Source organism: Tursiops truncatus, chromosome X (assembly GCF_011762595.2).
Source record: "Tursiops truncatus isolate mTurTru1 chromosome X, mTurTru1.mat.Y, whole genome shotgun sequence".
Lineage (NCBI taxonomy): Eukaryota > Metazoa > Chordata > Mammalia > Artiodactyla > Delphinidae > Tursiops > Tursiops truncatus.
Genome location: NC_047055.1, coordinates 88,530,725 through 88,552,615, shown reverse-complemented (window position 1 = coordinate 88,552,615; position 21,891 = coordinate 88,530,725). Strand labels below are relative to the sequence as shown.

The 21,891-nt window shown below is 42.8% G+C and overlaps 2 protein-coding genes across 6 annotated transcripts in view; one reads left to right on the top strand and one right to left on the bottom strand.

Annotated features, from left to right (window-relative positions):
* SLC9A7 (solute carrier family 9 member A7) overlaps positions 1 to 21,891 on the bottom strand; it is a 151,873-nt gene that overhangs the window by 24,627 nt on the left and 105,355 nt on the right. For 3 of the 4 annotated variants that reach the window (XM_073798933.1, XM_073798932.1, XM_019943449.3), the window contains 3 exons: positions 18,906 to 19,059; positions 10,825 to 10,884; positions 3,857 to 3,920 (listed from right to left, as the gene is read on the bottom strand). In XM_073798933.1, coding sequence (XP_073655034.1) covers positions 3,857 to 3,920; positions 10,825 to 10,884; positions 18,906 to 19,059 — 278 coding nt within the window. The remainder of the gene's footprint in view (positions 1 to 3,856; positions 3,921 to 10,824; positions 10,885 to 18,905; positions 19,060 to 21,891) is intronic. The other variant, XM_073798934.1, reaches the window with a different exon arrangement.
* The window catches only part of CHST7 (carbohydrate sulfotransferase 7), a 71,583-nt gene that overhangs the window by 47,267 nt on the left and 2,425 nt on the right, over positions 1 to 21,891 (top strand). Inside the window, exon 1 of one of the 2 annotated variants that reach the window (XR_012329186.1) lies at positions 20,251 to 21,885. The exons of the other annotated variant lie outside the window; for it this stretch is intronic. The gene's annotated coding sequence lies outside the window, so the exon portion shown is untranslated. Of the gene's footprint in view, positions 1 to 20,250; positions 21,886 to 21,891 lie in introns of those variants that run through there. 2 annotated transcript variants of the gene reach the window in all.

The following is a 21,891-nucleotide window of genomic DNA, read 5'->3' as shown; positions in this document are numbered from 1 at the left end:
AGTGCATGATGTGTCTGCGTGTCCGGCCAACATAAATCTCAGCTGCATCTGGCATGAAAAATGCCCCCTTGAATGGGTTGGGAGGCCACCCCCAGGCCCAGGCAGCTTGCCTCCAGCTGGGCTTGTTTTTGTTTTGGTTGCAAAGTCACCAAGACCTCCACAGAAACAAAGCAGCTGAGTCTTTTGTTTTGTTTTGTTGTAATGAGTCAAACTTGCCAGGGACATGAAGCTTAAGTCTATCCACAATATTCTTATGCTTCCCTCACATAGAGCCAAAAGTTCTGGCCAACAGCTCCCTTCTTTCGCCCACATGAGCTAATATTCTGTGGCTCTGTAGCCATGACTCTGTTTATAACCTTGGGCTTCTAGGACCGGTGAGGAAAATCGTGCTCCTTGTAAATTGTGCTTTCCCATCAAATATCACTTTTTTGTTTGTTTGTTTGCTTTTAGCAAGATGGGGAACAAACATCTGGACTTCCCCCACCTCTGATTTCAGTTTCATGGCAACATTGAGCATGTGATCTGGATCCATTTCAGCGGAAGCTGCGAGGAACCCAGGGTTTCACCCAAAACTGAGAAGCCCATTTAGTTCTCTGTTTTACTGGTTTCTCATGACCACTGAGTGCTCCCAGCCCTGTTGTTAATGGCTTACTGGATCAAGAAGTCAGGCCAGAAGGACTTGGAAAAATGAGGCCCTTTCTGCATGAGGGCATGAGTCATTTTTCAGAAGGTGTCCCGAAGAACTGAACCTGAAGTTCGCCTTTTTTTTTCCAGTCTGACAGCAATCTTTTTTTTTTAACATCTTTATTGGAGTATAATTGCTTTACAGTGGTGTGTTAGTTTCTCCTTTATAACAAAGTGAATCAGTTATACATATACATATGTTCCCATATCTCTTCCCTCTGACAGCAATCTTGAAAGATTTTCAAAATGCCAACAGAACTGCCTTTGAGGGCCCTCTGCACGACTGCGTATGAGGTTTGGAAGGAGGGCGGTTAAAGCAAAGGTGTGACACAGCTCCTGACCAGGGCCGGCCAAAGGGGCGCCACTGGGAGTGCAGCGGAAGTGGCTACCACCTGCCTGGTCAAAACTGGCCCAAAGGGCGGTTTCCAATGTTTGCCCTGCCTGAGGCTGGGGGCGCTACCTTAACTATCACTGCATGGACTAAATGTACCGCCAGAACCCATAGCATTTAGGACCCACTGCTTTTCAAACATTTCCACAGCAAGTTTGTTACTAAGTCTAGTTACAAGCCCACTGTCTCTGAGACATAGTAAGTTCAGCTACATGAAACCAACCAAACCATTTCATGTATTTCCTTTCACAGATGCTTGAGTCCAGAGGCAGGAGCAATGGAAAACAGCAAAATGGCCGGGGGGAGGGGGTCGGTATTGACCAACTTGGAACCGTCAAGATGAAATTGCCCCAAACCCTTGATATCCACCTGGCAGTGACCTGTTTTTCTTACAAAATTAACTTGACAGGCCACAGGTCTATGGAGGATGTGTATCCTACCAGAGCCATTATTTTCCCTTCGGTGAAATGAGGATGTCCATCATGAATTTCACCCAGGTTTCCTCAGATCCCAGTTTGGGGGAACCCAAACTGTCAGACTCTAAATTGGCTGCCAGGTGCACAGTTCCTGAACCCCTGTTTTCTAAAGTCCTTAATCAAAGCTCAAGTCAAAGAGCAACTTTTCAAAAAGAGCTTCTCATTGAAGCCACATGTCCCCACTGGCACAATGGCCGATTCTAATATAGCCGCAAAGGTCTTCTGGAGCACCGTTAAAGTGGGCACCAAATCTCCAAGTGAAGCTCACTGAAAGCTCTTCCCAAAATGCCTAGAACTTTCAGAGGTCATGGCTTTGTGTCCCTTAAGGGGCATCAACCCAAGAATGGCTCATCAGGCTGTAGCCACCCTCAGAGAAGGCTGTGGTGGCAGCCCTGGGCCCCACACGGCCCCACATTTTGCAAGATGTGTTAAATCAGATTCGGTAGCTGGAGTCATTTAGAAGATCCTAGGGAATCTAAGACGTGCAAACTGGATTTGGGATTAAGTGCAATGATGAGTGTGATGCAAAGCGGACTGAAAGAAAAAGAAACACTCAACATGGCTTTGTGGACAACACATGCACGTGGTGAGTGAAGCTTCCCATGCCCTCTGCTGCTCTCGCTCCCCCATCTTCCCATCAAATACCGATCAGGCCCCCCCATGGACCAGGCACTGTGCTCAGCACTGGGTATTCTATGCTGAACAAAACAGTTCTTCACTCCCAAGGCCAAATAATAACATTTTGGAAACACATCTCTGCTCCTGTTGTGCCTTTCCCTTCCCCCACCTTGCCTGCCCAGGAAATGCTGGTCTGGGGAAGGAGCAAAACCTGGAGGCAGGGCTTCCCTGGTGGTGCAGTGGTTGAGAGTCTGCCTGCCGATGCAGGGGACACGGGTTCGTGCCCCGGTCCAGGAGGATCCCACGTGCCGTGGAGCAGCTGGGCCCGTAAGCTGTGGCCGCTGGGCCTGCACGTCCGGAGACTGTGCTCCACTCCGCAGCTGGAGGGGCCACAGCAGTGAGAGGTCCGCGTACAGCAAAAAGAAAAAAAAAAAAACCTGGAGGCAGAATGAGCCCACCAGCCCCACAACAGGGCTGATACAGCAGCTTTAGAACATGGCTGCCACTTCGCTTATGCTCCTCCCATCCAGAGGTGATGGTCTCTATCTCCTCCCACTGAATCTGGGCTGGCCCTAGCAACTTGTTGTAACCAAGAGCAAGTCACGGAAGTGATGCTGTGTGACTCCCAAGGTTAGGCCAGAAAGGGCCACATAGTCTCCACCCTGCTTGCTGGGACACGGGCTTTTGGAAGCCTGAGCCATCACATAAGAAGTCCCATACCCTGAGGCCATGGAGAAGCCATCACAGGCATTCTAGTCGCCGGTCCTAGTCTGAGTCCTCCCAGCCCAGGCGCCAGACATATGAGCGAATGAGCCTTTGGATGATTCCAGCTCCCAGCTGTTGAGTTTCCCCCAGGTTTCTTCATGGAGCAAAGGCAAGCTGTCCCGACTATGCCCTTTCCAAACCTAGAGAATGCATGTGGATACGAAATTGTTGTTCACTTTCCTTCCTATGTTTGGGGCAGTGCATTATGCTGCAAGAGTGACCGGAGCAGATGGCAAAACCAAGGACCAGCACGCGCCTCTTCCCCCACCATCCCCACCCCCGCCCCACCCCGGTCTCCATCAGAATTCTCTGTGGCAGCAGGAACTCTTCCCTGCTGTCACACGAGATGCGGCCATAGCGCTCTTGCCCTCACCTGCTTCTACAGCTTCCACTCCAGGCTGTCACTGCCACCACGATCCTGCCCAAACCTTAACCGTTAGCCTTGCTGTGACCTTCATCGCCTATGGGGCTGAGGGCTGCTGCTCTGCTACTGCCGCGCCGTCACCCAGCGTCCCTCCTCTCTTGCTCAGATTCCCTGGGCTGCAGAGTTGATCACATCCCTCTCCTTCCCAGAACCAGTTACCGTGAGCCAATCACCGATGTATCCATATATCCATTCTTGGAAGGTAGGGAGTCAGCTTAAACACACTTTTTGGCCCCTTAATATGTTAAGAACAGGGACTTTGGACTCAAATCCTGCCTCCATCATTTTCAAATTCTCTGACCTTAGATGACTCACTTCAACTCTCAAACTTCAGCTTCTAATCTGTAAACTGGGGATAACAGTTCCTACTTCATAAGGTTGTTGTCAAGACCACAATGAGGGAATCCACGTAAACTGCTTGGCGTGTAGTAAACGTTCAATAAATTTTAGCTATTTTTAATAACACCTCCCTGGGAAGAAGCATCTCTTGTGACTTACCCCTTGTAAGACTTGGAAGCTGTCATTGTTGGGTGGTGGGTCTTGATCTGGATCAACACCAACTCTATAAGTCATCAGAGAGAAAGACAAGGAGAAAAACAGAGAGTATTAGCTTGGACCATAGCGGCCAGGCTGGCTCAAAGTAGCCAAGAGGCTGACCATCTTCCCAAGGTGGAAGGAGTGGTTAGCTAAAAGAAGGGAAAGGCTGTCATGCAAAAGTCGTGCGAAAGAGGTCATACACCACATCAGATCCCAGGGGTAGGCCGGGCAATCAACCTGTGTGCTGACACCTTAAGCAAGACCTCTGGAGAACGGCAGCAGCGGGCAAACTGTCCGCCTGCCCTCCTGCACCAGATGGCCCCAGGTAGCAAAAGGTGGGGTCCTGCCGTCCCAGGCCTCTTCCTCTCTGCTGCTTCCTTACTCCCCTCTGACCTGCTTTTATTTCCTAACCTTTTGTTATGGAATTTTTCATATATCCAGGTAAGTTTTGAAAGAATTTATAGTGAATACCGGTATACCCCTCACCCAGATTCTACCATTAACATTTTGCTGTATTTTCTTTATTACATACCTAGCCCTCTCTCTATCATCCACCTTATTTTTTGGATGAATTCAAATAAAGTCGCAGACATCCATACACTCCCCCTAAATATTTCAGCATGCATATCATTAACTTTCTATCGTGGTGGCCCCACATCCCCCTGCAGCACAGATGACCTGAGAACTCACACGTTTGAGATCAGCAACTGAAGACAGAAAGAAAAAGCAAGGTGGCACAATCCACTTATAACGAAATCCATGAAAGCACTAGGGTAAGCTGACTTGGCTTAGCAACATACCAACTGTTGCCCTATGTATCTGTTAATTCTTTATCCTTGAACCTTCCTCATTGTAAGGCAGAGAACCGTGGCACTGATGACACGGAAAACATGGGGCAGCGGAGGAGGAGACAAAGATGCCAGGAAAATTCTCTACTTTCCTTGTTCCCTCCAATATTGCAAAGAGTGGCTGGGATCATAAAAGCCAAATAGAAAACACAGCTTTCAGCAGGTCTGATTTGAGCTTGAAGAGAGGTGCTGAATGGCCTTGACCACGTGTGTTATTTGCTGTCTGGCACCAGGGCGCTGACTCTGATGAGCAGACAGTGGATGTGCAAAGCCCCACGTGTGCCTTATTTTTCCTCCTCTCCCTCCCGCTTCTCCACCTGTGATGCCCAGGATATATCTTGAGAAAAGAGACTAATGGAAAGGAAGAATAGAAGACAACACAGACATACTGGCAGCCTCCACTCTGTTTTACTCCAGGCTTGCCGAGCACTAAGCCAAGGTGTGTGCCCCCTGGATGGGGGTGAGGAGATACAGAAGGAAAGGGAACCGTCACACCATATTTTGCTGAAGGCAAAGTTTAAAAACCATGAGATGAATTCATGCATTCAGCAAATATTTACTGAGTGCCTACCAAGCCAGGCCCTGTTCTGAGCACTCTGTTAAAACCTATGGTGTACCTGGCACCAGATTTCCTCCCCACAGGCCTGAGGTTTGATGGAATCTTTGTAGTGAATTAGATTGGCTTTGCTGTGTCTAGAGGTCAATTTCTGGCAGGAGTTTCTGAGGCCTGGAGGCTTGATCTCATAGCTGGACATTATCCAGGGACTTTTTTTTTTTTTTTTTGCGGTACGCGGACCTCTCACCATTGTGGCCTCTCCCGTTGCGGAGCACAGTCTCCGGACGCGCAGGCTCAGCGGCCATGGCTCATGGGTCCAGCCGCTCCACGGCACGTGGGACCTTCCCGGACCAGGGCACAAACCCGCGTCCCCTGCATCAGCAGGCGGACTCTCTCAACCACTGCACCACCAGGGAAGCCCCTATCCAGGAACTTTTGAGCAACAAACCTCACAGAGATTTTTTTGGAAATGAAATATTCTGGGGTCCCAGGACTACCCACAGAGGTCACACGAGAGCCTCAGTGCTTCCAAAGTGTCTAACATACTGAAGTGGTAGAGGAGAGGTCACACTGAATTCCTAGCTGTTCATCTTTAACTCTCACCTGATTTGAGAGTCTCTAATGTACGTTCCATAGAGAAATGTCCTCTATATGGTGTCAGATATGTAAGACCAACAGCTATAGGAATCCAACATTAGGTCTTGTTCTGTGGATTCTACAGCCGCATGGAGCCACTTCATGGCAGACTAATTTGCATAGATGAGCTCCCCAGTAAAGCCTCAGAGAGAGGAGCAGAGCACTGGTTACCAGTCTGTCTCCCAGACAGCCTACCGGAAAGCCTGGTGACACAGCAGCCTTCTGCCTAACCACAGAGAGGCTATTGTGGGGCAGGAGCAACGAGATGATGTGATCTGAAGGGCATGGCGGGCAGGATGGCGAAGAGCACAGCAGCTCATACCTGCCACGGACAGTCTCTCCTTTCTCTACTGTGAATTTTGAAACAGGTGTATTGCCTTTGTAAGTGGCTTCCACGCAGTAAAGATAAAACATATGGATTTTATCAGCCTAGGTGAAATAGGAACCCTATGGGTAAGAGAAAAGGCTTAAGTGTGCCTTGTCCTACAATGAAGAAAATGAAGCCAAACATAATAAAAGCTTCCAAATGAAGTCTAGCCCCCTCTATTCTTTCAACTAACCTCTGCTAGGAGAAAAAAAAATTGTTTAACAAGAATTAAAATAAATTCTGTTTAACAAGAACTGCTTATAAAGACTAGGTTTTGACTATTTTCATTCAAGTCCTGGAAACATAAGAGGAATTCATCTATTATCCTCGGTCCACATGGCCAGGCCAGAATTCAAACAATGGAGTACGAAACACTGGAATAACCTGATAAACTCACAAAATCAGGGCCACCCTAACCTCATCCCAAACTGGTTCGACATTTTGCTTGGGGGAACTTGAGGATGATTCTAGATGCACATCATCCAACAGAACTTCCCGCAGTGATGGCGGTATTCTAGATCTGCACTGTCCAATGTGGTAGCCACCAGCCACATGTGGCCACTGTGCACTTGAAATGTAGTTAATATGACTGAGGAACTGCATTTTAAGTTTTATTTCATTTTAGTTAATTTAAATTTAAACAGCCACATGTGTCTAGTGGCTACCAAATTGCACAGTGCAGATTCTAGAAAGTACTAATTCCAGCCATGTCTCTCTAGCATCACTTTTTTCTCTGCCAAAAAAAATGACAACTATCTGCTTCCTTCTGCCTTCTCAGTGATAATACCCAAGATTCCTGCTGGGATCCTGTGGAGACGCAACTCTGTAGTCCCACACATATTAAGTAAAAATTTGCTTGAACTGATTACTTAGACAATGGAGAGATTTCTCACTTCCTCGGTATAGAAAATAAGATTGAAAACCCGCTGAAAGCTCCTCTATACAGATACTTGTCATAAACATGAAAGGAATGACAGGATTAGAAAATCACCACTTGCCCCTCACAGTGTAATAATTGTTCTGAGACAATTTTACCAGTGGGTAAAAGGTTGTTGGGAATCTGACTATTCATATGATGTTAAAGGATCACTCTACAGGTAACTTCTTAGTTACAAAGGGAAAACAGTGCTTTTATGGAGAGACCTGGCGTCTAAAGTGATCAAATTTAACATCACTAATAAAAGGACAGCCTGACAACATGCACCAGCTGATATGATGCAACAAGAAAGTATAACATCACTTTTACATTATTTTTGCGCCCCCCAAAATGATTATCTATCTCTACTCAAGAGGAAAACAAATTTAAAAAATCCACTTTGTAGGGCATTATGCAAGACAATTATCCTGAAAATCCTGACTCCTTAAAAAAATAATAACCCTCAATGTCATGAGACAAAAAGAAGGAGGGGAGGATTGTTCTAGATTAAAAGAGACTAAAGGGGCTTCCCTGGTGGCACAGAGGTTAAGAGTCCGCCTGCCAATGCAGGGGACACGGGTTCGAGCCCTGGTCCTGGAAGATCCCACATGCCGCGGAGCAACTAAGCCCACGTGCCACAACCACTGAGCCTGCGCTCTAGAACCTGTGAGCCACAGCTGCTGAGCCTGAGCGCCTAGAGCCCGTGTTCCGCAACAAGAGATGCCACCGCAATGAGCAATGAAGACCCAAGGCAACCAAAAATAAATTAATTTAAAAAAAGAAAAAAGAGACTACAGAGGTGACAACCAGGTCAGTCAGAGCACACAGTGACAAGGAGCGGGGGGAGGGGCACGGAGCCACCACGGGCCTGAATTTAAAAAAAGATGACAGCCAAAGGAAACTTTGATTGGATCCTGGATCCTGTGTGTGTGTATAAAATTCATGTTGCTTTCTCAGGTGTGATAAATATACTGTGATTATGTAGAAGACTAGATTCCTAGGGGATACATGCTGAAGTATTTAGGGGTAGAAAGTCATGATGTTTATAACGTACTCTGAGGCACTCAGAAATGGTTGAGAGAGAGAGAGAAAGAGAAAATGACGCAAAAATGTATGACAAAATGTTAATAATTGGCACATCCAGGTTAGAACTTGGATATTCATTGCTCCATTCTTTCAGCTTCTTTTACAGATTTAAAATTTTTCACAACTTAAAAACAATATTTAATTATATCTTTGGTGAAAATGTTTCACAAATACGTGAGTACAATTTCCTGTCTCTATAATTTAATCTAATTTACTAATAATGATGATTCGGGATCCTCATATTACTCCAGGGTCTGAAAAATCACAAATTGTGAAGATTCATGGACATAGGGTGCTATAATAGGTAAATAGGTAGATACAGTCTAATAATTACACGGGTTTTTTAATCCCAGATAAATCTTAGAATATTCTGTTGAGGCTTTCCTCCTAAAAGTGAAGGGCAAGGAGAAAAATGCTAGTTAACTGAAACATATGGTTAACTAAATTCCAACCAAGACAGCCATCCTCAGAGCTGGTTGTGCACATCCCCTGGAAACCCGCAGTTCTGAGCACAGGCCTACCCAGAGTAACTTGGGAGGGCCCCTTGGAGGGTCTCGGAGGTCCCTGCTACTGACATAAGTGCTGAATAGGAGAAAGTAAACCTGCTTCCCAGCTTGCTACTGGGTTTTAAATGCCAAAAGAAAACAGACCAGGGGACTTGCGACACAGACCGTGTTCTGCGATTTCTTTCCCCATTCAAGGCTGTTTACTTCAGGACAACTGAATGATTACTTTTCTGGCAGAGTTGAGGGTCTCTTGGACCAATTCGCAAGGATGATAATGGACCCCTACAAAGGGCCTCACCCTTGGGGCAGGGTGTGTGGTGGTGTGCTGGGCAGCAAGAAATACCAGGTACAGTATTTTAAGTACAGTGCTTCAGAAGACTTAGGGTTCGTTAACTTTCTGAAATTCCTGGTTTTAGGAAACTGTCCACAATATATATTTCCCTCCTGACCTGTTATAACGCTTTTGATCTAGGCTACCATATAAATCTAAAACTTCTGTGCTGTTTCATTACATCATATTTTAGCACTCCCCTGATACATCAGGGTTGAGCTCATCTAAGCACATACAACAGTCTTTTCTTCCAGAATGAACTGAATTATCCTTACTTTCATTAAGAATAAGACAAATGTGGTAATCCCATACCAAATGAGAAAATAAAGCTATCACACTGATGTGCTCATTCTGGAATGAATACAAAAAGTGAATCATTTCCCTTTTGATATAGTATGTACATTCTGATTAACCACCATATAAAATGCCATGAAATCTCAGAAATTTTAGAAGCTAGATTTAATCAACAGGTTTTTACTTTTTAATTGGAATGGCTGAGGTCCTAAATTATTTGGGGAATATGAGACACACATGTTCACATAAAACATTGAACAACAAACAGATCATTATCAGAATTCTCTCATGTCCCAAGTGTAATAACTTGCACTTTGCCTGAGGGACCTTCCTTCTTGAAGGTTGGATATTTCAAAGGAAAGGATTTCCCCTGCTACTTAACTGGTAGTTACAGTCAGGTCTCTGAAAATGAAATTGTGAGTGTGTGTGTGTGTGTGTGTGTGTGTGTGTGTGTGTGTATTTTAAGCAGGAGAAAAAAGTGTGAATCCAGGGAACTTAAATGCTTCAATTAACTGTATGCATGTCATTATAGTTTACATTGGGGCCTGGCAATATCCCAAGATTCATGCTCCATGACAGGTACTGCTGCTTTTACCACTGTCCTCAGAGAGTGAAACACTTTCACAATGAGAGAAGAACAGAGTTCAAGCCTGTTTTGTGTCTGATTTATCTACCAGCACCCAGAATCAGATCAGGAAGAAAGCATGCCAGTTAAAGATATGGAAAGGAAAGAAGAAACACTAAAGTCTTTACTCTGATAGCCCCAAATCACCACCCTTAGGCATAATCAAATGATAAACTTGGATGGACACTGAGAAACAAATTGCATTAGAAGAGTCTTTCATTATCTTCTGATTTAAAGAAAAATCTGTGTTTTGTATCTTCTGATTCACCATGATAAGGTACAAGTACACAAATTCATACTTAAAAAGTAAAACGGCATTGGTGCTTAATTAAAATGGTATAAACCATACCCCAGTCATGGCTGAAATAGAAAATTCGAGTTCTCTTTATGACTTAAAAGCCTTGTTTACTAGATCACAAGCAGAATTTTGTGGGGAAAGCATTTGTGGCTCTGAAAATGGGCTGCTCTTAACACTAAGCTCAGCTGTACACGGAGAGACTCGCCAACTCCAGCTTTGGTGCCACACACTGTCCAAAATGGGGCGAGGGGGGACAGACTCTCAAGAACACCAACACATTAATCAGCCCAGAGGAGGGTAGAATAATGATTAATCGGACCTCCTGCCCCTTTTCGAAAAGGGGCAGACGGTTGGCGCACACGGGGAAGGAAGAAAGACACAAACAGCATAAAGAGAAACATCTCAGGTTAGAAAGAGGAGAAAAGCCAGGCCCAGTTAATTTGTTTCTGAGGACGCCCTGTGTCACCTGAAGTACTGCCAGCGGTGTTCATTCTGGTCCTCTTCGGAGGGCTCCTCGACGCCAACTCTGGGCAGCAGAAGAAGGGAACGTGAGTGTGACGGGGACAACAGGGGAACTAGGAGCTCTGGGTACATGACCTGGACCACGTCCATCAAAGAATAAAATCCGCACCCCCTCTTAAACTGTCCCCCTGTTCTCTAAAACCCAGAGAGGCTGCTAAATTTACATCAAAAGCAACAATGTTAGCAGCCACGTCAAATGAGGATTGATTAGGAATGAAGACAAGCCTCTCAAAATATAACGTAATGAAATCAGAGTAATAAATGCAACTCATAGAAAATGACTTCATACAATTTTTCAGGAATTCATCTGTTTTATAAAGCAAGACACATCCATACAAAAACTAGAAAACAGAAAGTTGTTATTAAACATATATTTGAAGTGTTTACACGCAGTTTTACACATATTTGACAGAAAGAACACTGTATCACTGAAAACAGCAAAAACAGAAGATAAAATGGCCTTTTTTTCTAGACAAGTAATCACACTGTCCATGGGTTGTACCCGAAGGTCAGGAACCCAACTTCTGCTATTCTCTTTACCTTATGGCTTCAAGAGTTGACACGGTCTATTTTCACCTCCCTTAATAACTGCTGGGTTATTCAGACTACAATTTGAATTACACCATCATACTAAGAGCAGGGTTTCACAACCTCAGCACTACTGACTGACATTTTGGGCCCTGGCCTCTACCTGCAATATACCACCAGTAGCACCCCGCTCCAGCTGGAGCAACCAAAAATGTCTCCTGACATTGCCAATGTCCCGAGAGGGCAAAACTGCCCATAGTTGAGAACCTCTACTCTTAAGTCCTGCATTCTCAGTGGGGGGTGAAATTTGGTTCTTATGGGACAAAAAATTGTTTTAGATATTACAGTGGTTTGTAGCCCTCTAAAGCACCACAGTACATAAACAGATACATAGATCTGTGGTATGAAAATTTCAGTGGAAGAGGTAGATAAAAAGAACATTTTTAAAGGCTCTTATTCAGAGGGGCAGTGATGGAAAAAAAAGGTTGAGAAACACTGCGCTAGATAATGCCCAAATACTCATGCTAATAATATGCCCTGAAAAAAGCAAGTGAGAACATGATGCTTCTTAAGGTGGTACTTTTAATTAGGTATATGTTCAGAATGTGACTTAAACCAGACTACAGTATTGAAAAATTGTAACAAATTCCAGAAAAGCAAGCTGGATTCCATTAATGTAAGATTCATTAGTAATAATAATAGTAATAGCAGCAGTATTAAGGTTATGATTGGCAATGATAATGTCATAGCTAAAATACACTAAATGCTTTCCATGTGCCAGATGGTACATTTAATGGCAGAATTCTTTATCATGTTTATTTGGTATCACATTTTATCTTCACACTGTTGTCATCCCCATTTACCCAGACAGGAAACTGAGAGCAAGAGAGGTTAAATAAGTTGCCCAAGGTCACAAAGGTAGAAAATGATGGAACCAAGATTGCAACTGAAGCTGTTAGATCCCAGAGCCCTAGCTCTACCCCTTACAGGATATTGCCTTTGACTACAAGGTGGCGTCTTTAAATTCTTTTAAAATATCCAGTAACAAATGCTATTACATAAAGATCTCAGAGCTTCTCCCTGCCTTTATTCCTTAATTTATCTTTAAAGAGCTTTATCTTAAACTCTCAATGTGACAGGATTATACCTAGCAGAGTGACCTTACTTGTCCTTGAGTGATTGTATTGCTGCACTCTGGAGTATGACGGTTACCCTGTTCATTTGGCTGCCTGGGTGTATGCCATTAACCCTCCACAATCACCACCACTTCATTGGTGTGTCACTTGAAGCTGGGCCTTCCAAGAGGACAGCCACCATGCCACCAAAATGTGCTCAGGACATAGATGAGGCTCATCTGCTGAATCTGCTCATCTGCTGAATCTGCGCATCTGATGGTTTTTTCAAGTTGCCAAAATTACAACCTTTGTGAATAACAACAACTTGCTCAAGAGACTAAGAAAAATAGTATGTAGTTTGTATATTACCAGAAGGCAATTTGAAGTTTGTATATTACCAGAAAGCAATTTGAGCATTTTGCCATTACGTTTTAAAATAGCAATCACATGCTCAACATCACTAATTATTAGAGAAATGCAAATCAAAACTACAATGAGGTATTACCTCATGCCAGCCAGAATGGCCATCATTAAAAAGTCTACAAATAATAAATGCTGGAGAGGGTGTGGAGAAAAGGGAACCCTCCTCCACTGTTGGTGGGAATGTAAATTGGTGCAGCCACTATGGAGAACAGTATGGAAGTTCCTTAAAAACTAAAAGTAGAATTACCGTATGATCTAGCAGTCCCACTCCTGGGCATATATCAGGAGAAAACTATAATTCGAAAAGATACATGTGGGAGTTCCCTGGTGGCCCCCGCGGTTAGGATTCCGGGCTTTCACTGCTGTGACCCCGGTTCAATCCCTGGTTGGGAAACTGAGATCCCACAAGCCGTGTGGTGTGGCCAAAAAACAAAACAAACAACAAAAATACACATGCACCCCAATGTTCATTGCAGCACTATTTACAATAGCCAAGACATGGAAGCAACCTAAATGTCCATCAACAGAGGAATGGATAAAGAAGATGTGATATACGAACACACACACACACACACACACACACACACACACACACACACGAGATGCAATATTACTCAGCCATGAAAAAGAATGAAATAATGACATTTGCAGCTACATGGATGGTGAATCACTTTGCTGTACTCCTGAAACTAACACAACATTGTAATAAATTAACTATATTTCAGTTTTTTTAATGGTTAAAGAAATAATAAAAAAACAAAATAGCTATCACAAAATTTCGATTTAAAAAGATAAGTTGGATTTCTGGAAAGCAGTGACCTGGCTTTGGATTTGTGGTTATATTCATTTTATATTATACACAGACTAGAAATTAGCCATGGTTAAAAGTCATAGCTGGGCTTCCCTGGTGGCGCAGTGGTTGGGAGTCCGCCTGCCGATGCAGGGGACTCGGGTTCGTGCCCCGGTCCGGGAAGATCCCACATGCTGCTGAGCGGCTGGGCCCGTGAGCCATGGCCACTGAGCCCGCGCGTCCGGAGCCTGTGCTCCGCGACGGGAGAGGCCACAACAGTGAGAGGCCCACGTACCGCAAAAAAAAAAAAAAAAAAAAAAAGTCATAGCTAACTCCTAATTATTTATGGAGGAACTCCAAGTCCTACCCTGGGCTTCTGACTTCTGGGCAGCCACTTAGCAGCTGATCAGGACCTCTGTCAGCAGCCTGGAGAAGTAAGAAACAACTAGGTACTGATCTTACTGAGGTCACAGATGTCAAAACACCACACTGAACTTCAGGGGGTTTCCGAATCATTTTAGAATAAGAACCTGGTCCACATAAATGATCCGTGGCCATTAAGTAACACCATAAGCCCAAGCCACAAAAACCAATCAGTCTCATTACCTTATTTCTGAGGGAATTTCTTTTAATGTAATCTCCGTAAATGTCAGTTTCTACCTCTAACATATCACTATTTATACACATCTGAAAAAAACGCAATGAACTGACACCATATGTATTTTTCACCAATGGCACACTTTGCTTCATTACACTATCTGGGTAGAGTTGGACAGAAAGAAGGAACTAATATAGAAGCAGATTGAAATTGAAAACAGAGAAACAATACAGAAAATCAATGAAATAAAAAGCTAGTTCTTTGAAAAGATCATTAAAATTGACAAACCTCTAGTAAGAGTGAAAGAAAAAAAAAGAGAGAAGATGCAAATTACCAATACTGTGTCACGAATGAAACATGGGATATCACTACAGATCTCACAGACATAAAAACAATAATAAGGTTATGCTATGAACAACATAAACATGACAATTAGATGAAAATGACCAATTTCACAAACTGCCACAACTCACCAATATGAGATATAGCTGTTAAAGAAACTGGCTTCATAATTTATACAATAAAACTCCTGGAAAAGAAGACTCCAGGACCAGTCGGTTTCACTGGAGGATTCCATAAAACCTTCAGGAAGAATTAACACCAATTCTAAACAACCTCTTCCAGAAAACAGAAGAGTAGGAAACATGTCCCAACTCATTTTGAGAGGCCAGATTACCCTGATACCAAATCAAAGGCAGTATGAAAAAAGAACACTACAGACCGGTATCCCAAATCCTTAACAACATATTAGTTAATAGAATTCAGCAGTATGTAAAACATTTATTTATACACCACAACCAAGTGGGGTTTAACAAGCAAGGGTGGTTCCGTATTTGAAAATTACTCAATGTAACCTATCATATTAACAGGCTAAACAAGAAAAATCATATGATCATATCAATTGATGCAGAAAAGCATTTGATAAAATTCAACATCTGTTCATGATAAAACTCTCAGAAAACTAGCAATAGATGGGAACTTCCTCAACTTGATGATGAACATCAACAAAAACCCTACAGCTAACATCACACTTACTGGCGAAAGACTGAATGCTTTCCCCTTTAAGATCGGGAACAAAGCAAGGATGTCTGCTCACATCACTCTTATTTAACATAGTACTGATGGTCCTAGCCAGAGCAATAAGTTAAGAGAAGGAAATAGCACACTGGTTGGAAAGGAAAAAATGAAACTGTCTCTATTTGCAAATGATCTGATGGTCTACACAGAAAGTCCCAAAGAATTTATAAAAACAAAAACAAACTCTCCTAGAACTAATAAGTGAAATTGGCAAGGTGTCAGGATACAAGGTCAACCTACAAAAACCAGCCTTATTTCTATATCCTGGCAATGAACGCACAGAAAGTGAAACTGAAGATAGAATAACATTTAAAATAGCTCAAAACTAAGAAGAAATACTCAAGACGTAACTCTAACATACACAGGCATTCTATGCTGAAAACTATAAAATACTGCTAAAAGAAATCAAAGAAGACATAAATAAATGGAGAAACGTGCCATTTTCATGGATTGGAAGACTGAATGAGGTAAAGATGTCAATTCTCCCCAAGTTGATATACAGGTTTAACACAATTCCTATGAAAATCCCAGCACAAGTTTTTTTTTAAGATGTAGTCAAGCTTATTTTAAAATGTATATAGAAAGGCATTAGAAGAGCTATGACAATTTTGAAAAAGAATAAAGTGGGAGGACCCACTCTGCCTGATGCTCAAGCTTATTATATAACCACAGTTATCAAAAGTGTGGTACTGGTGGAGGTACAGACACATAAATCAACAGAGCAGAATAGAAACAGACCCGAATGCATACAGCGAACCGATTTCTGGCAAAGGAGAAAAAGTAATTCAAAGGACAGTCTCTCTTACAAATTGTGCTGGAACAACTGAATAGCCATAGTCAAAAAAAATAAAATAAAACCTCAACCTAAACCTCATGTCTAATATAAAAATTAACTTAAGATGGATCACAGAGTTAAATGTAAAGCATAAAACTAAAAAACTTTTAGAAGATAACACAGAAGAAAATCTTTGGGACCTAGGGCTTGATGAAGAGTCCTTAGACATAACACCAAAACCATGATGTTAAAAATAAATAAGTTGCATTTCATTAAAATTAAAAGTTCTGCTCTATGACAGACTGTTAAAAGGGTTAAAAGACAAGCTACAGACTAGGAGAAAATATTTGCAAACCACATATCTGATAACAGACTAGTATCTAGAACAAATAAAGAATTGACAAAACTCAATTAAAAAAACAAATAATCCAATTAGAAAATGGACAAAAACCTTGAACAGATATTTCACCATTGCTTATTTGAATGGCAAATAAGCACATGAAGAGATATTCAACATCATCAGCCATGAGAAATGCAAATTAAGACCACAATGAGGTAGCCCCACATACCTATTAGAACAACTAAAATAAAAAAGTGTCAACACCAAATGCTGGCAAGGATATGGGAGAAACTGGATCCCTCATGCGCAGTCATTTCCTGACCTCTCACCATGTGCTAGCTGTTACGTTCTAAGTGCTATATATATCCCATTAATATTTTCACAATCCAATTATTATATGTGTACATATACAGCTTGCACACATCAGGGAAAGTAGCCCCCACTCCCGGCTCTGGGTAGGACTACTTCAATGGCCCATTTTTTGAAAAGGGTTATGAGAAGTGCAAAATGTCACAAGTCAACTGTCTACTCTCAGTGGAAAGTTATTTGGTCCTGTATGTGTTGTGGGGCGGGGGGGCGGTCAGAAAAGAACTTATGAAATAGCCTGAAAAACAAACACGATTTAACCAGGCTCTGAGCATCCAGGGTACCTACTGGGTAACCAGATAAATAGGAGCAGGAAGTAATCTCAGAGAGGTCACCAAATGCAAAGGTTCTCAACTCTGTGCAGGGTAAACCTCCTTTCTTGCTCTTATTCTGCTACACAGAACAAAGATGATACCATCTTATGTCTCAAGTTTAAAGCCAAAAATCTGTACATTTTCTTCTTCAGATTTCTACTTCCACAGATGAATTATTTTCCTTAATATGACTCGAAATTCACGCCAGGAAACTGAAATTTTAATCATCCTGAATTTTACAACATGAAAACGGTCCCTAACACAGTAAGCCTTTCGGGCAGTATAGCACAGTAGCTAAGAGTGTGCCTGGGTTCAAATCCCAGCTTGCCCACTTAAAGCTTTGTGACCTTGGGCAAGTTATTGCTCTGTCCCTCAGTTTCCTCAGCTCTAAAATGAAAATAATAGTAGTAGCTCCCTTATAGGAATGCTATGAGGATTATCTTAATGTACGTGTTGGCATCTCAACCAACAACTGCGCACAAACGTTAGCTACTGTAAGACTCTTACTGATAAGCCCACCCAGGTTCTGCAGACCCACTCAGATCTGAGGCTGAGACCCACTAACCCAGAAATGGTGCAGCCGGCAGTGGCCACGCCCAGGAATCCCTGCCTCCCATCAATATAAAAGTTCCAGAAGAGGGAGACTATTCTCTCAAATCCCAGTTTTCTCCCTGACCCCAAGGATGACTGCAAGATCCTTGTCGGTTTCTCCCTCCTTCATGCTAGGTGTACTCCGCAGTTGTCAGCCCTGAGCAAACTAACAGCCAGCAGAGAAAGAACAAAAAACATTGCCATCTTGTGGCTTTTCAGAGAATTCTTCACACCTATGCGCCACCCAAGTCTTCTCATTCCCAGCATGTTCACCCTTTGCAGATCTGAAACTGAGGCAAGTGGCAAGAGCACTTTCGATGACGCAGAGGACACACTTAGAGCTGCAGGGACCTGGAGAAAAGGTGACAGCACGCTTTTATTTAACGTGAAGGAATACAGAGGCTGAAAAGACATGAGGAGCTTGTCTTAAACCAGGGTCAGAGTTAGGCTGTGGGTTTCCTGACCCCTGTTCCAATGTCCTCTTTACTGTAAGGTGCTGGAGCTCACAAGCACAGTTTGCAATTCAAATGCTCTTAAAAAAAATCAAACTTGGGTCAATGACCTTCCATGCTGACACAGCTACAAAACCACAGGCCAGGGATGTCCATGAGGCTGCAAGAAGCGAGGGTTATGCAGGAAATGTCACCTCTTCTGTGCACTAAAGCAAGAAGAGAAGGCGGCATACAGTTTCCTCCTAAAACAAAACTCTAATGGCCTCCCTTTATTTCCAGCTGATGAGCTTATTTTTCAAGGCCTTAGGTTTGATTTCAAAGGAATGTGAAATGCCAGACATTGCCAGCAGCTATGTCTATTCTCTCTCCTGCAGCTTTAAGACTTTTTGAATTCTTGCCCTAATGTCGCGGCACTAGCAAGGTCCAGGTGTTTCTAATTCCTTGTGTTTTTGTACCCACAAACAGTTTAATGATTTTTTTTTCTCGTGGAAAATTCAATACTCTGAATTTTTATTTATTGTTTTAAAATTTTTAATCTTTCCCCAAACAAAACAAGAAACTATAAAAGCCTTCCATGCACTAAGCTATATGTAGCACCCCCTGCACGGGAATAGTGACATAGTTAGACACGAAACTGGCCTTGGTTTCAAACCAACCTTATATTAAGCCATGACAACATGGGCGTCGTGCCTCCACCAATGATCCAGACGGTGAAGAAGACAATGAGGAGGGTGGTTGTGAACATCATCTGGCGTGCGTAAGATGCCGTGTCTCGAATAGCCAGTGCAAATGCCATCGCTCCCCTGAGGCCTGCAGGGACCAAAGAGGAAGCTGTCCTGTCATAAGGATAAATAACAATGTGTCCTCAAATCCACTGCTGCCACCTGGGGCTAATAAATTGTGTCTGCTTATGCTTCAGAAGTCGAGTTGTTTTATACAGAAAATAACTTTAAAGGAATAGGATTTCCTCCTATTTGAAGTTTTCTTTTGCAAAATGCCCAAATGCAATGAGAAAAACACTGCACCGCTTTGTATAGCACATTTTAGAATAATACTCTTTTATTACTGAAATAATTCTCCTGCTAATAACATGAACCAAAAAGAAATATAAATAAGAAATAATCATATAAGCTCTCTAAGTCTGTGATCCAAGTACTACCCCAGCACTATACAGTCATTATAAACTTAAGAAGCAGGCTAGGTATGAGTATGTGAAATGCACAAAACAGCTCAGCATTTCCTGAGCAAAGCGAAGCAGAGAAGTAACAGTATAACCTGATCTATATCAGGAGTTGGTGAGTTTTCTGTAAAGTGTCAGGTAATATTTTAGGCTTTGTGGGCCAAGAGGAAAAACCAAGGATGTTATGTAGGTACTTACATAAAAGAGAGAAAACAAATTTCCACAAAATTTTATTGACAAAAACCAAGAGCATAATACTATAAGTATAATATATAAGTGCCATGTTATAAAACTATAATAAGTAATTATAATAAGTAATAATAATTATTATAATAATGAGTTCAATTTATTGTAATCCAGGTCTACTAGTGAAAAGAATGGAATTCTTCTGGGGGTGGGAGATTTCAGTTAATTGCGTTTCAAAGTTAGTGTCCCCTATCATCAAATAGGTTGCAAATATTCATCTGTAAAAGCCATTCTTAGCCCGTGGGGTAGATGAAAACAGGCAGCAACCAAATTTGCTGACCCCTGGTCTACAGCCACATTTTTATGTTCTACAGCTTCTCTTTCTAAGCTCTTTTGTTCCTTCCCCATACCATGCTCCTAATTTGTTCTATAGTAAAGACTTAATCCATGGTCTTTAATAGCTATCTAGTATAAATTCCTATTCACCATGCGTAAGACTGTGTGTATATTATGAGAATGAAAAATTAACACTCATTATATTTCTTCACATATTTTCCCACCTTTTCCAATAATTTCACAATTTCATTAACCTGAGAACTTCACAATTCACTAAAGAAGAGTGATTCAGCAAAATATACATTAAAAAATAGAGCAAAGTTGATGTTCTCTATTAATCTGTCCTAGTCAAATATTGACACACATCTAGACCATCCTACAGCCAGCTACGACACCACTTAATATTTAAACCTTTAAATGGATGTTGTCTCAAAGAAGAAAACTTGAGGGCCAGAGAGAGACAACGCATGCTCCATTTTTCTTTATTAGGTAAACACTGTAAGCAATATGAAGGTGAAACCTCAGGTATTTCTTTCATAGCCTTGAAGAATGAGTTCCTTTTGAAAGCCAGATTTCTCCCAGCAGGAAATAATTTTGATAGGAGATATCTTTAACAGCACTGTGTACTTCTCAGTCTTTCAGCACAGAAGATAATGAACACACTTAAAAGTTTGTCTAGGTGATAGAGCTATCTCCAATTAATCTTTCTCTTTCCACTGGCATTTTTCTAATATGTATGGACGATCTGGTCTGTCATTGCCCTCCTCAGAAACCTCTAACGTTTCCCAGCTGCTCTTGGATAAAAGCCCAACTCTTTGGCATAGCACTGGAGCTTCTCCGTGGTCTAGACTCCAGCAATGATTCTTGAAGTGTGGTCCTCAAACCAGCTGCAGCAGCAGCAGCAGCTGAGAAGATGTTAGAGATGCAAATTCTCGGGGCTCACCCCATACCCTCAGAATCACACTCTGGTGGTGGGGCCCAGCAATCTGCTATTAACCGGCCCAACAGGTGATTCAGATGCAACCTGAAGGCTTGCACTGGTTTACATGCAATTTCCCTTTCCAACCTCACTCTCGTTCTGCATTATCCCATGTGTCTCACATTTAAACCAGACTGCTACCCTTCCCTGAAAAAGCCACACACAGCAATGCTTTCCTGCCCTTCCAACCTGCCACCTCCTGAAATGCCACTGCATCCAAGTCCAGTTCGAAGGCTACCCCTTGGCGAAGGTGGCCCTGGGCCCTGCTTTTCTTTTGTGCAATTCACTAGCCTCTCTTGTGCAATTCACCAGCCTCTCTTGGGAGAAACTTAGCTCTTTGTACACCTGTCTCCCCCCAGTGGACTGTGAGCTCCTGGAAGGAGGTGGGTTTCTGTATCCTCCACAACCTTGAAGTGTGACTTATATAACAAGGATGCTCAACAAATGTGTGTCAGAGTGAAAGGAAATCATTAAGGCGGGCTGTGTACTTAAGTGCAGATGCAAGCAAGGACTAGACAAAGCAACTGCTTTGCTGAGCAGTGCCTGCTGGTGTGATTTCAGTATGACTCTCTGAGGCCTCCAAGAACTACTGTGTGGCAGTAAAGGGCTGCTACTCACGTTGCCTCTTGTACAGCCTCTCCCCCTTCCCGGACAGAGGCACCTTTAGGGGTCACGGTGGCCTTTTGCCTATCTCCTCCCTCTGCTCTACAGAGATGCTCTTACGTGGGTCTCGTCTATAAAGTCGGATGCTTTCCACTCTCACTGCACCATCTACCTCATGCCAATTGCTCTCTCCTTTCTTTATCTCCACATATTTCTTTATTGTCCTTTGTCCCCTCAGTGGCTTCTCCACTCTTCTCAGCTTTGTAGTGAAGAGGAAGCATTTGGGAGACAGTGTAAGTCAAGCAGAACTATCACAGCTGTTATCTTCCAGTTTGGGGCTCATCTTGCTAATGTGAGT